This window comes from Mesoplodon mirus (assembly GCF_964341445.2).
Source record: "Mesoplodon mirus genome assembly, chromosome: 13".
NCBI lineage: Eukaryota > Metazoa > Chordata > Mammalia > Artiodactyla > Ziphiidae > Mesoplodon > Mesoplodon mirus.
Window position 1 is genome coordinate 2,231,203 of NC_138989.1, and position 14,998 is coordinate 2,246,200.

Sequence of the window (14,998 nt, forward strand, 5' to 3'; positions counted from 1 at the left end):
TTGACATTTTAGTGGAGGAAGCCAGACGGTGCCCACGGTTAATAATACAGCAGATGGGATTTTCCACTTATCACAGACTGAAGAAGGGAGACAAGGCAGGACCTCCATGCAGATGAAACAAGCTGCCGCCTCTAGGAACGTGATGCCTGCAGATCGGGGGTCCCCTCTTCTCTGCTTCAGCAAACATTTACTGAGCACCTGCGATGTGCCAGTGCTATGCAACACGTTACGGGTGTCTCGGAACCAGAAAGCACAAGCTTGGCGCATAAATGATCTAGTCACGGAGGCAGACGAGAAATAATCAGGGAGGTACTAGAATGTGCCAGGAAGGGAGCGTGCAGAGCGGACCCTCCCTGAGCCCCTCCGCCGGTGGCCCAGGGCAGGGAGTTCTGCCAGCAGGAGAAAGGGCGCCAGGGGAGGGGGTGTAGGGAGTGTGCACCACAGTTCCCCCGGGAGAGGAGAGTGGCTGGATCATGCCCGCCCAGCTGAGAACCAAGAGCAAAGATGGGGTTAATGGGGGGAGCTGCCCGTGGTGCCTTTCCCTGCCGTGTGTGCCCAGGGGACACTCCCAGCTCCCTGGTGCTCCCGAGATGTCTCTGATGTCTGCAAATGGCAGCGATGTTGCTAAGCCAATCCAGCAAACAGCAATTGCCTTTAATGCCAAAGCAGGTGCTTTGGGGTTCTGCAGCTTACAAGAAAACTGCATCCAGGGGTTAGCAACTGAGCTGTCCGCAAAGCTGGGCTGTGTCACCGCCTTACGCTCCAAATTTCAAGCAGCTACAGTGAGGCGTGCCAACCGCAAAGTGCCCGGGCTGTACACAGAGCCCAGAACAATCCACAGTTGGCTGGGATCTGAGTGTGTGCAAGGTTTCTTGGCTCCTGTGCTTTCCCACGTTCGCCCTAAGAGGAAACCTGGCCGACGGCCAGCGTGCACAGGAAGCTTAGTTTGTTCATACACCGTTCTCGCGTGGACGAAAGAGGCAGCCCTCCCGCTACACACACACACACACACACAGTCATTCACACATGCACCCACGGCACCCAGTCCTGCGCACACCCATGCAACACACATGCACACAATACACACGCACTGTCATCCACCCATGCACACGTGGCATGCAGTCTTGTGCACACGCGTGCACACACACGCACAGATGCACACTCGTGTGCAGACACGCGGGGCCCCAGCAGCCCAGGCCGCCTGCTGACTGCGCGGGTCTGGGTCTCCGCGCACAGCGCAGGGCACGGGAGCTAGAGGAGAAATGCCGCGCGCAGAGTGAGCAGTTCAACCTGCTGTCCCGGGACCTGAGTCGGCTCCGGCAGCACGCGGGCGAGATCGACCTGCCGGGAGGCAGCTCCCTGGACGTCCCCTCGTCCCCCGGCAAGCCCTTCCGGAGCTTCATGAACGGACTGGCTCCATCCATTGGCAAAGGTAAGCACCTGGACCTCCCTCCCTCCCTCCCTCCCTCCCTCGCACGGCAGCTGGGATGGAGAAGGGGCGCTGGCAAGGGCTGGGGGTGGAGGTGTGTGACAAAGCATCTCACCACACCCGGCGCGGTGACCAGCCTAGCAGGCCTTGGGGCGGTGCAGGCCAGCCGGCGTCTCCCACGTCTACCCCACGCACCAGACCTCGTCCTAAGCCCTTGATGGGTGCCGACCAGCGTGGCTTCGCACGCGTTCTGAGCCCCGTTCTACAGACAACACGGGTGGAGGGGCTTAGTGGGTCACCCAGCCAGGCGGTGAGCCGGGACTCGGTCCCAGGGGTCTGGCTCTGGGGTCTATGCTGGAATCTGCCAGGTGGGCTTCTCAGCTTCCTGTGTTTCCCCTCTTTTCATCCAGTGACCTCTTGTTGACATTGTGATGTACTTGGAACTTCTCTTCTGACAAAGGCAGCGGTACTCACAGCGGTGAATTTCAGTGCCTTCCCACCACGTTTGTGTTTAGGAGGCAGAGGTGGGGAGCAGGGAGGTTTGAATGTGCCTGGTTGAGGGGAGTTTTGTCTGGATCCCACAGGCATTTAATTAACGTCATGGAAGGTTCCCAGTGTAGGCAACAACATACCCTGCTCCGTCAGGGAACGTTCTCTCCACTGAAGGTTAAACGGGCCGCAGGCCCAGTTTTATCCTCCTGTAAGACAGTCGATGTTTTAAAGTTTACTGGAGATGAGTGTCAGCTATTCACTTTGGAATTCCATAAAAGACAGAGAATTTCCACATTTCTCCTAGGTCTTGTCAGAACATAGGCTAAGTTCTTGGGATGCTTTTCATTTTGAAAACAAGGTGATGCTGCCTGTATCTTGATAAATCATGATTCCTGGCTTATTCCACCTTCCTGCTCCCTTCCCGCCCTCCTCATGCGTTAGGAGAATGCTAAGTGGCCACGAAACACAAGACAGAGGGAGAGGGGGGTCTGGACAACCCCCACAAGAGACAAGTTCTGAGCACAAGGTACGCCCCCAGGCCGCGATGCTGAGCAGATGGCCAGGCCCTGGGTGGAGCCCCTCTGGGCGGGGAGAACACAGACAAGAAACAAGGGGACGGATTGTGACTAGGTAGCTTCCCACTCAGACAGATGCGGGAGGTCAGGTGACGAGAACAAGTGACCCAGGGCCACTTAGACGGGGTGGTCACAGAAGGTTCCCTCCCAGAAATGAAGACTGTTTCTCCAGCTCCCACTGAGTGAGAAGGTTTGGGGCTGGAGGTTCACGTGATCTCAGCCGTGCACGTTTTTCAGGGTCCCCAGGTCCCGAGCACAGTCGATAAGTCCCAGGACTCAGCCCTCCTGGCTCAGAGCTGTTCCGCCGACACAGGACAGACACACGGTGGGCCCACAGAGATGGGCGTCCGGAGGGATCCACGTGCAGACAGCCAGTGCCTTTTTCCTCTGGAAGGACCACCCAGAGCGCCCACCATGCAGCCAAACGAGCAGCCACCCGCGTGCGGTGGTGAGGCCCAGGGACGCCCAGTAGAGATGCAGCATCCAGGGTCCACTGGGGGCTGGTCACGTGGGCACCTCTGCCTGGCACACACCAGAACCCCAGACCCCCCAGAGCAAGGCAGGCACTCGGCACAAGCCAGGCCGTGCATACAGTCTGGTTACAGGGAAACACGCCTGTCACTTAGGGAGCCTTTCCTGTTGGTGCAGGAACAGTGTAGAAGCTGTGTTCCCGGATACAGCCCAGCCCAACTTGCAAGCAGGCCCTTCCAAAAGTAGCAGCCCGGGGCCCCCTATGTGAATTCCTTGCAGCACAGCGTGAGAATGTGTTAGTCCAGGGCAGGCTCATGGGTCAGTGGGGGTGGGGAGGGGAACAGTGATTGACCTGATTCAGTCGGTGTTGAGATTATCTGGAAAAAAGGATCTAATTCACGACGGAGGAAAATGGATGCTGACTAAGAACAAAACCAACAAAACCACAACAGGACTCTGACTCAGATCCCGGTAGAAGAACAGGTTTGCACCAAGGCTTCTGTGCAGCCATTGGGAAGAGCCGTGGTGATAAGAGACCAGCTCATTTCATAATCTACCTCGCCCACGAGGGCCCCCTGCTGGCAAAGCCAGACACGCTTGGCATCATCCTTGCCGCATCCTTGGTGTGCCAGCGTCACTTGGCCGTGGGAGGAATGCCTGCTAGGGGGCTTCCTTGTGCAACCCTGAAGTCCCCCTCAGAGTCATTCTTTGACGGCAGATGGCAGGGGCCCCTTTAAGGGTGAGAGTGACAGGGAACTCGCTGCTGGGCTGGCCTTTCCTCCTTACACAGGAGGGGAGGGTGGGGGGGGCAGGGGAGCAGCCAGGGCCAGTGCAGGATCAGAGCAGGACCCGGCAGGTGTGCTGTGCATCCCCTGGTGGCCTCCTGCCTGAGGCTGGGTCCACCCAAGGTTGAGGAAGTCAAGGACCGCTTGACCGTGAGCCCCTAAGGGACTCGCCTTCTGTGCAGTGGAGTCACATCTGCAACCAGCAAGGCAGAAATCTCACAGGGACAGAATCATCCCTAGAAATCTCCTAGGAAGGGGGCATGTCATCTCCCAGGGCTGCCCCTACACAGCCAGTTTCCTTCCAGTATTGGAGCTGGGCTTTGGTGAAACACTGGATAAAGTCATTGATTTGACCTTAGTGGCCATATTTTCCAGGAAATGCATATCTTTTTTTTTTTTTTTTTTTTTGCGTTACGCGGGCCTCTCACTGTTGTGGCCTCTCCCGTTGCGGAGCACAGGCTCCGGACGCGCAGGCTTAGCGGCCATGGCTCACGGGCCCAGCCGCTCCGCGGCATGTGGGATCTTCCCGGACCGGGGCACGAACCCGTGTCCCCTGCATCGGCAGGCGGACTCTCAACCACTGCGCCACCAGGGAAGCCCAGGAAATGCATATCTTGAAACATGCAGAACATGAAGGGGTGTGCAGCTGAGGGCACTATGTGATTTTGTCTCTAATCTCACATTCACTCAGCAGAAAGGCAGGTAAAATGCCACATGCAGCAAAATATTTTTCTCTAGACAACTGGATTTGTTTAAGTAAACTGTGAATATGAGGTGACTCTACTATACTCATTTCACCTTTGCTGGTGGTGTCACGCCCTGCTGTTCCCAGCAGCAGTGTATCAGTCAGGATGGGCTAGGTTTAGCTGCAGTAACAAACATCCCCAAATTTCAGGGGCTTGAAACAGCACAAGTCTCGTTCGATCGCACTGCACATCCATCTCAGGTTGGCTCGGGGAATGGGTTCCACATTGTCTTCACTCGGGAATGCTGAGCCTCTCCCATCTGGAATGTTCCAATGCAAGGGAAGGGAAGCATAACAAATTAGACACTGGCTCAAAAGACTTCTGCCCCAAAGCAGGACACGTTTCTTCCACACACAGTTTGTTGGCCTGGGCGAGTCCTGTGTCGGGGTGAAACACCTCCCCTGCAGCACTGAAGCACCCTGCAGCCAGGCCACACCCTCTGCCGGCTTTCTGAGGGAGTCAATTAATTCAGTAAATATTGACTTTGCACCTGCTGTATGCCAAGCACTGGCTGCTGTGGTCATTAGGGGTCCTGGGCAGTGACCAGAGCCAGGCTACTGCGCTCTGGGATATGGCCTCCTAGCAGGGACCCCGGGTCCACTTCAGCATCAATTCTTTGTTGCAGTGATGCTCCCCCGAGGTTCTCAGTTCTCTTAATCAGCTAGGGGAGTGGGGCTTCTCTGGGGGTGACTTCTACACAGCCTTTGTGGGAGCACTTCTCACCCTGTATGTTTTTCCTGATTTGGGCTCAGCGAGTCATCTTCCTCAGTGGAGCAGTCCCTGTGATGGGAGAGCCACAGCCAGCCAGAGACTAGACAAAGCCAGAAAGGAACATCCGCAGGCCACCAGGCAGTGCGAACGTGGGGAAGGGAAATGGTTGCTTCTGTAATTCACATCTGATCCTAAAGAAACACGCCTGACTTAATCCGACAGTCCGGGCCAGCCCTGGTCAAGGTGCTCAGTTCTCCCTGCCCTGCCACGTGTCACTGGGCTGGGGCTCAGCAGCCCCATGAGGACAGGATGGGCAGATCTGCTTTGGTCCTAGTGAGTCTCAAGAATACTTCTTAGCCGTAAACCTGACCATCTGGCCACTTGGTGTATAAGTCAGGTCTCTTTCAGTCATAAGTGACAGCAAAGCCAGCCTAAACTGGTGTGAGCAAAAAGGAATTTATTTATCCCGTAGAGTAGGTGAAGAGCCTAGGTTTAGCCTCAGGTACAGCTGGATTCGGAGGCTCCAGCCATGCCACCCGGATCCAGTTCCTCCCTCTCCATCTTCCAGCTCCTCCTTCTACAAGCAGTCTCCATTCTCAGATGGACTTTCCTCCTCCTGGTGGCAATATGGCTGCAGTATCACTGAGTCTCATCTCCTCTCCATTTTAAGCCAGAGAAAAGGAGAGCCTCTTTGCCCATGACTCCGATGAAGTTCTCTTGGACCTTCCTACTTCTATCTCATGTGCAACCCCACCATCTCCACCAAACAGTTGGTGTAGCCAGGCGTGGACTCTGCCGGATGGACAGCCCAGAGCCGGGGGTTTAGATTAAGAGTGGGAGATGGGTGGGTCCCAAAATAAAGGTCCAAGACTGATGCCAAAGACAGGGAAAGACCCACAGGGAAGGCAGATGACCAGTGCACTTTGATTATTTCCTTGCTGTCTTCTTTCAAATTGCTCTGATGTTGGTGTCCAGGTCAGGAAAGCTCCGTTGGAAGCCGCACTCTGATCGGTGAATATATCCGGCCCCTCCCGCTCCCGGGTGACAAGCCAGAACCTCTGTCCGTCAAGCCCACCTTTCTGTCAAGATCTGGTGGCCCAAGATGCAGATTTGAATCCGACGTGAGTCCTGTCCTGGCTGAGGCAGCTGCCCCACTGCGCCGTGATGCGGGCTGTGGGTGTTGGCAGCCCTCCCCCTCTCTCCCCAGCCCGCCTTTCTCTTGCCTTCACCCCCGTTCATTGAGCACCTACTATGTGCCAGGACGTGAGGCCCCAGTTTACAGACGGTGGGGAGCTCCCTGCTCTCATGGGCTGAATGACCATAAGTCAACACCTGAAAGTCGGGTAACAGCAAGTGTCGTGAACCCAACAAGCCGGTGACCCGGAAGGATGAGGTGGAGGACAGGGCGGCCCTTCTTGGCCACTCGTGGTCTGTTTGTCCGTGAGAAGGGGCCCAGGGGAAGCCCGCTGGGGCTGGAGAGGAGCTGGGAGCTGGGGAGGGGGGTTGAAGCCTCAGGGAAGCTCTCGACTTTTGGTCCAAGTCCAGGGGGAAACCACTGAAGGCCCTGAGACGGGGAGTGCCATGCTGTGACCCCCAGGAGAGCCCTCTCCCCGGGTGCGGGAGTGTCAGGAGGGACCCGACAGGAGTCCCGGGGTGGGCGGGGTTCATGGTCACTCCCACCTTCCCCCGGTGCCCTTTCCTCCCTCCCCCGACCCCAAGACAGTTGTAGCTGGTGTAAGGAAACCCCTATAGGCAGCGTCCTGGTGCCCGGCAGACTCGGGCAGCAGAGAGGAGGGGCGGGTGGGGGGGGGGCGGTATCGGGAGGAAGCAGCCCCTGTGTCCCTTTTTCTGATCAGGATTCCCGGGGGCACCGGGCACCATCCACGTGTGAGCGCTCCCTTCCCTGCACTGAGCCCTTGAGGGCTGAGGGCACAAAGCATTACCTAAATGTGTCCTCCGAGGAGCCTGGCAGGGTCTGGGGCAGTGACATCTCAGGCCTTAAATTATGCCGGGAGATGGTCCTTACCTTGAGTCCAATCTGGGTGTGGGAAGAGGAGGTCTTTTTAAAAGTAGCTTTTAATTAATTAATCAATTTTTATTGAAGTATAGTTGATTTACAATACTGTGTTAGTGTCAGGTGTACAACATAGTGATTCAGTATTTTTGCAGATTATACTCCATTATAAGTTATTACAAGGCAATGGCTGTAGTTCCCTGTGCTATACAGTAAATCCTGTTACTTATCTATTTTATATATAGTAGTTTGTATCTGCTAATCCCATACTCCTAACTCTTCCCCCATTTTGGTAACCACAAAATTGTTGTCTGTGTCTGTGAGTCTGTTTCTGTAGTTCACATACCTTCATTTGTGTTATTTTTTAGACTCCGCATAGAAGTGATATCATACAGTATTGGGGGAGACAAGTTCTTTATAACTGTCCTCTGTGTGACCACGAAGCCCGAAGTGAGGGACCCCGCCCCCATCTCCGGGTCACACCCAGGACCAAGAACCCGGGTGTGGCAGCAACTCATGGGGGTCCCACCATCTGAGGCTGAAAAGCCCAGGGGGACCGTGGAAGGGGTCTCCTGCGTGTTTCCGGCATGAGATGTGAAGCCTACAGCTTCAATGACCTGCACATCCATTGTGTCTTTAATAGATGGATAATGAACGGAATTCCAATACCACCAAGCAGAGATACTCGGGGAAGGTCCACTTGTGTGTCGCCCGCTATAGGTAAGAGCGGTGGTCCTCTCCACATCCTCTGAGCATCCGTAAGCACGGGCAGCCTCTGGGCAGGTGGGGTGATGGGGGTGGGAGCACTCCATGAGCTGAGGGGACCCTTCCCAGGTGCCGAGAGGAAGCGGCCAGTTCAGCCAGGCTTTGGAGGATGGCAAGGGTGTGTCTGCTCTGCTAGAAAGAGTTTTGATAGCGTGTTAGTTTCCCAGGGCTGCCATTCAAAACCGTCACCAACTGGGTGGTTTAAAAACAGCAAAAATCCGTGCTCTCCCAGTTCTGGAAGGCAGAAGTGGGAAATCAAGGCGTGGGGAGGACCAGCTTTTGCTGGCGGTCAGCATCCCTGACGTCCCTCAGCTGTAGACCCCCCGCTCCAATCTCTGCTTCCGTCTTCACGTGCTCTTCTTCCCTGTGGGTCTCTGTGTGTTCCCTCTTCTTTTTATAAGGACCCCTGTCTTGGATTAGGGCCCACCCTACTCCAGGATGACCCCATCTTAACTTGATCCCACCTGCAAAGACCCTATTTCCAAATGAGGTCACCTCCACAGGGGCCAGGACCTGAACGTCTCTTTTGGGGGACACAGTTCACTCCATGACAGGCAGCAAGCTGAAACTCAAAGAGGGGCCCCCTTGCCCAGAGCCCCTTGCTTGGTGCCTGTCCGGCATCTTCCCTGTCTGCCCAGTGCCTGGGCCACATCACGTAGCTGTTACAGCTGCAGAGCTGAGCTCTTGTTGGAGGACCTGGGTGTCTGTGTCCACCGACGTCAGCCAGGTTGGTCATGCACGGCCCTCAGATTCTTTGTGGTTACCACTGAAAACTTTGAGATGGATGAGGGTTAGCCGCCTCCCTGCAACTTCCCTGCCTGGTTATAATGCTACAGGCATTATAATGCCCAGAGTTTGCCAGGTGTGCAGACACGGATGAATCACATAGTCACCAAAAGCAGACATAGAACAGTCAGACCTCCTGTACTTTATGCTCAGTGAGGACCTGGGCTCTTGTGTTTCCAGATGCTCCAGTGACCCTTTGCCTCCTGGGTTGGCCGGGCAGAAAGGGCAGTGTTCTGGGGTCAGACACCACTGCCCTCTTAGTGGGCGACAGGCAACCAGAGTCCCCCATAAGGGGACTGAACGGTGCACGGAGCTGTTGAGGAATCAAACCTCAGGAGCCGTCACCAAGGGTGGATGCCTCCCTCACTAGATCCTTAAAATCTCTCCACGTGGAGGAGGCGGGGTGAGCTTCCTTTTAGCCTGTCTGCGTACCTTCAGTGCCTTCCGCCTTCTCCAGTGAGAACCATTTCTAATAACTACTCTACCTGTCAGTGGATTATTTTTCGCTGATCCACTAATTTCACCAGTGCAAACCCACTTCTGACGTCCAGATACTGGAAGCCCGTGGAGTAGCCGCCCTGGGCTGGGGCGTCCTGGTTGAGGATGCCAGCCAGCCCCTGAGGAGACCCCACCCCCCCGATCTGAATGCTGGCTGCCCCCGCCTGCATCCTTCATAGGGTCCATGGGGACATCACCATATCACTGGAGAGAGCTTTGAGGACGCCAGTCCTGGGGCCCAAGAAGGAGGGCTCAGCCCCGCCCCATGTCTGGTGGGAGGACGGTTCTTCCTTTGTGTGTGTGGAGCTTGACTGGCACAGCTGTTCAGGCAGAGCCCTCTGGGCCGGCCAGTTGGGGCCGCGGCCGGGATGCTGATCTGGCTTCCAGGTTTGTCTCCCTCGCCAGCTGGGCCCTTCCCAGCGATGAGCCTGGCCCCTCGAGGCTGCGGTGGCCACCTGCTCCCTGGGCACGCCCTCCCTCCGCTCTGCTGGGGAGATGAGACCTTATTCTGGGGAAGGTGCCCAAGAGCTGAGGCATCCAGAGGCTGGATCCACAGCCAGCGTGAAAGCAGGCAGAGAGAAAGCCTGAGTGGTCAACCGGTGTATAGCCAACACCGCGGTCCCCAGCCGCGGCCAGGGCGCTCGGTGAGCTCCGTCCCCATCCTCTGTGGGCGCTCTGGGTGTTTTCCACCTCACGCCCAGCCAAATCAAACCACATGAGAATAGTCCCAGACAGGATCGCGCGGATCTCAGTTCCCCAAACACCCTGCGCATCCCTGGAGGAGTGGCTCGAAGGTAAGGGGAGTTTGGAGGTGTTTCCCCCCCGGAGCTAAACACTGTCCTTACTCAGCACCCTGCTTCGAAGTTTCCCCAAACTCGAAACAGGAGAAGCCCTGCTCCCCGTGGCCCCGTGCCCTCCTCCCACCTCTGCTCTAGGAGGGGCCTGTGGAGTGGCCTTCGCTTCCCCATCTCTTGCCCCCTCTTCAGCCCGGTGTCCTCTCCCCCAACAGCAGGACGAGCCTCGCTGAGGCTCCAGGGGGCCCCTTTCCAGAAGTCCGACAGGCACCCGACGCAGGCCTCCCGCACCCTTCCTTTTTTTTTTTTTTTTTTTTTTTTTTTTCTTTTTGCGGTATGCGGGCCTCTCACTGTTGTGGCCTCCCCCGTTGCGGAGCACAGGCTCCGGATGCGCAGGCCCAGCGGCCATGGCTCACAGGCCCAGCCGCTCCGCGGCATATGGGATCCTCCCAGACCGGGGCACGAACCCGTATCCCCTGCATCGGCAGGCGGACTCTCAACCACTTGCGCCACCAGGGAGGCCCCCGCACCCTTCCTTTTAAACAGCTTTACTGAGGGGTCAGTCACATAGCTTACAGTCCCCCCATTTTTTTAAATTGGAGTGCAGTTGATTTGCAATGCTGTGTTAGTTTCTGCTGCCCAGCAAAGTGCATCTGTTGTACATATACATGTACCCACTCTTTTTTAGAATCTTTTCCCATGTAGACCATTACAGAGTACTGAGCAGAGTTCCCTGTGCTCTGCGGTAGCTCCTTGTTAGTTCTCTATTTTATATAGTGTGTCTGTGTCCATCCCAATCTCCCAGTTCATCCCAACCCCCGACCCCCCTTGGTCAACATCCGTTTGTTCTCTATGTCTGTGACTCTCTTTCTGCTTTGCCAGTAAGTTCATCTGGACCGTTTTTCTAGATTCCGCATATAAGCGATATTACACCGTATTTGTTTTCCTCTTCCTGGCTGACTTCACTCTGTATGACAGTCTCTAGATGCAACGCACAGTACGTGCCATCCTCGCCACTGTCAAGTTGAGAACATTCCTGTCCGCTCACCAAGACCCCCGTCCCTTTCAGGTGTCAGCCCATCCCCTCCATCCCCACCCCAAATAACCACTAACCTTTCAGTCACTGTGGGTTCCCCGTTCTGGACACTTCTTCCCGCCTTAGCATTGTGTCATCAAGGCTCACCCCCTGCAGCTCTGTCCCCTTCTATCCCCGGGTCACAGCGGACTTCGGGGAGACCGCATTTTATCCGTCCACCCCCGATGGATGTGGACTGCGTTGTCAGTGCACTATTCCCCTCGGTGCCCACGGTTCCCTCCCCACGCTGCCCTCTTCCACCCTCTTTCTCACCAGCTGAGACTTCTCTTCCTGAGAGTGAAGCGTGGGCCTCCTGAAGGCTGGGACCCTGTCCCCTGTCTTCCGGCTCCATCCTCTCCCCTTGGGCGGCCTCTTCTGCACGTGGACCACTCCAGGCTCCACCTGCAGCCACAGCCTCTCAGAGCCTATAGGCAGCGTAAGGCTCCTGGAACTGGGCCCTGGGCCTCCCATCCCCCTGCATCCAGCCCCTGCCCAGTAATTGCACCCACATCTGCACCTCCTGAGGCCAGAAAGCTTCGAGTCCTCCGGGACCCTGCTCCCCTGCCCTGATGCCCAGGCAGCCCCCCTTCCATGTCCTCTAAGGGCACCCCCTGCCCAGCTAGACCCCATCCACACAGCATCAGAGGAACCCTTCTGTAAATCGCAAATGCGGTCACATCACTCCGTAGGTGACAACTCCTTCCCGATGGCTATTAGCTCTGGAGGTTAAATCCACAGTGATCTGGCCCCTCCGACCCACGGCCCCCAGCGCTCCTACCCTCGCCCGTCCTTCTCCAGCAGCTGAGGGGAACCCGCTCCCTTCCTCCTGGCCTTTGCACATGCCATTCCCACTGCCAGAAACCACGTTTGGCTTCACTCCACCCACTGGGCTTTCACATCATACACCCGTCTGCTTTGCTCTCCATCCTGATGCAGATGCCCCGGGAGTCACTGACTCAGCGAAACCCCCTGGATCTCTGGACTCTGAGGGACAGGGCGATGTGGTGTGGTTAGACCCACGCAGGGTGAGGGTCAGGAGGCCTCCGTTCTGCTCCCACCCACACCTCCTAGTGAGCGTGTGGCCTTGGACAAGTCCTTGCACTTCAGTTGGCCATGAGAATTGGGAATGAGAATAATATCTTCTCTGCTCCCCTCACTGGGCGTCAGTGGGGATCAAATAAAACACACAGAGGGAAGTGCCGGTACCTCACGGGGCTGCTGGCCCCCAGGGGGGCTGCTGCAGCTTCACCCTTTGTGTGACAGGATGCTGAGTGACACCCTTTGTTCTTTTTGTTTACGTGATCATCTCCCGCGATCACTGAGGTCACTTTTATTTTCTTGTTGAGTCCTTTCCTGTTATTTTAAATTAATTGACCCTTTAATTAGAAAATCAAAAATTCATCTCACATGTTTTATCTGCAAGTTGGACATGACTTTAAAAAATGTTAATTCCAATATTTTGAGGATTTGAGAAGTGGGCATTTTACAGTCCTAGTGGGGAGGGGAAGATAAAATGTGCATCCATTTTTAGAACATTTTGGCTGTACCTACCCAAGACCTCTAAAATGTGCAGGACTTTGACCAAACAAATATACTACCTTGGGACTTATCTTTAGGAAGAGAGTGGGCAGGTGTGCAACATATGTTGAAAGGGATATTGGATGCAGCACTGACTATATCAGCCAAAAGTTTGAAGAAATATCAATGCCCAACATAGGAAACTGGTTAAATAAAGTATGTTAATCTCTTCAGTGGAGTATTGTATAGCCATTAAAAAAGATATGATAGAATATTTCATGAGGGGAAAGATAATCATGTCATATTGCAAAGTGTAAAAAGTAAGCAGGTGACCAAAGAGTATATGTCATATGATTCTACCTGTGATCAATAATATATATTGAAAGATTATAGGATTAATTACTTTTTTATTTGCTTGCTGATTTGGAAATTTATTTAGAAATATAATTTGGAGTCATTTAAATGTCATCTGATACAAAGGACTCAGTGTACAGCTTGCTTCCAGAACTACCATTTAGCATGAAATCTGTGTGAGTTGAGCTACTGATGGCCTGAGTTTTCAGTGCACGGACAATCCATGAGCACCAAACCATCACGTGGGTCTAAAATGTCCTGGTGACAGCAGGGAGGAGGCCCCGAACTCTGCAAGGGACGGGCTGGGGTCGGTCTGCATCCAGAGCATTACTGAATGGGTTTTGTTTCTCTCTCTAGTTACAACCCCTTTGACGGGCCAAATGAGAACCCGGAGGCTGAGCTGCCCCTCACGGCGGGGAAGTACCTCTACGTCTATGGAGACATGGACGAGGACGGCTTCTATGAAGGTCAGTGAGAGCATGGTGGGCAGGTGGCACACACAGGCCAGGCCAGGGCCGGGCCACCCATCACTCCAGGCCGTCCCAGCCTCTGCTCTGACCCTCCTGCCCTCCAGAGTTACGAGGTGTTTGTTCCCCTTTTGTCTGATTGAGTGGGGTTTCCTATTTTTAACCCCAAGCAGCTCTCTGACACGGGATGGATACCTTCTCACGTTCACGTCCACAGAGCTTCCCAGGAGCTCCCGCAGACATGTGGGGCTGACAGGTGAGGGTTTCTCCTCCCCGGCTCTCTTACAGCCCAGCACCTTCTCCGAGGCAGGGCCAGGGACCCTTTCAGGGGACCTCATCTGGTTCACAGCGATCCCACTGACCTTCAGCCTCTGTTGTTAACCTAGGGTGGTCCAGCCCCGTGTCCTGCCTGACCACTTCCTGCACCTTGTGCAGTGTGAGACCAGGAAATGGGAATTCCTCTGCCCGAAACTCATAACCTTGGTCACTTTTGTAGCTAGAGGATGAACATGGGACATCCACAGGAGCTTCATAAATCCATATTCCTCAGTTCCCTAAACTCTCCCATTGCCCTAACAGAAGCGTCTTGGTTTCCTCCTGTCCCTCTGAGCAGAAAAAATTGTTTCTTGCTAAACTAGCAGGTTTCTCTTGCATGACCTCCTGGAGTTTCCTTGGAGCTGATGGCCACACTCCTGGCTCTTGTCTTGGGGTTGATGGGCCCCGAGATCAGGTGGCCTTTGCTGAGGTCGGCGAGCAGCAGCCCAGCCTGGGCTGTTTTTCTGAAGGTGCCAGAACCTGGGGTCGTTGAAATTCTTGGTTTCCATTAGTTACTGGAAAAACAGTGGCACAGCCATGGGTAGTCCTCCTGAGAAATTTCACCAACTGGTGGCAAAACTGCTTGAACTCTTAACACAAATTCACATTGCCGTCACTGATGTGCACACCAGGGGAGAACTATGTGCCCGAGGTGGCTGCCAGGTAACCCTCGTTGGAATTCTCTAGAGTATTTGTGCCAGGCACTGTGCCCACACAGACTTTCCAGAGGCCGGATGAAAGGCAGGCGGCAGAGCTCAGCGTTCCTTGTCCACATGACAGTGGCAAGCTCACCCCCCTCACTATGCAGATGGTCACGGTTGCCACCTTAAGGGGTGGCTGTGGCAATAAATGAGGAAGCAGACGTGGGGTCTGAGGACGGGGCCTGGTACACAGGACTTGCTGCCACTCCCATCCTCCTCCTCCTTGACATCTTGAGACCCGCCCCCCAGCTGGGGACGGGAGCAGAATCAGAGATCCTCAGACTCAGTGGTCAGCATCCCTCTCGCCCAGGCCTGTCGCATGTCCCGTGAGGCGTGCATGTGTCTACTGGGAGCAGACCCCACCCTTTGTTCCACGCTTCCCAGCCTCCCGGGTCCCTGGACCCCCAGTCAAGCCCTTTCTGCGACGCGCCAGGGGAAACAGCCCTTTCCTGCTGGTGTCGCGAGATCACCCAAACTGTGTCATCTCTGAAGCTCCTCTGAA

The 14,998-nt window shown here is 55.2% G+C and overlaps 1 protein-coding gene across 1 annotated transcript in view; it reads left to right on the forward strand.

Moving 5' to 3' along the window:
- Positions 1–14,998, forward strand: part of RIMBP2 (RIMS binding protein 2) — a 109,136-nt gene that overhangs the window by 54,360 nt on the left and 39,778 nt on the right. Inside the window, exons 5-8 of the mRNA XM_082640018.1 lie at positions 1,237–1,432; positions 6,185–6,330; positions 7,867–7,943; positions 13,371–13,480. Of these exons, the coding sequence (XP_082496144.1) occupies positions 1,237–1,432; positions 6,185–6,330; positions 7,867–7,943; positions 13,371–13,480 (529 nt within the window). The remainder of the gene's footprint in view (positions 1–1,236; positions 1,433–6,184; positions 6,331–7,866; positions 7,944–13,370; positions 13,481–14,998) is intronic.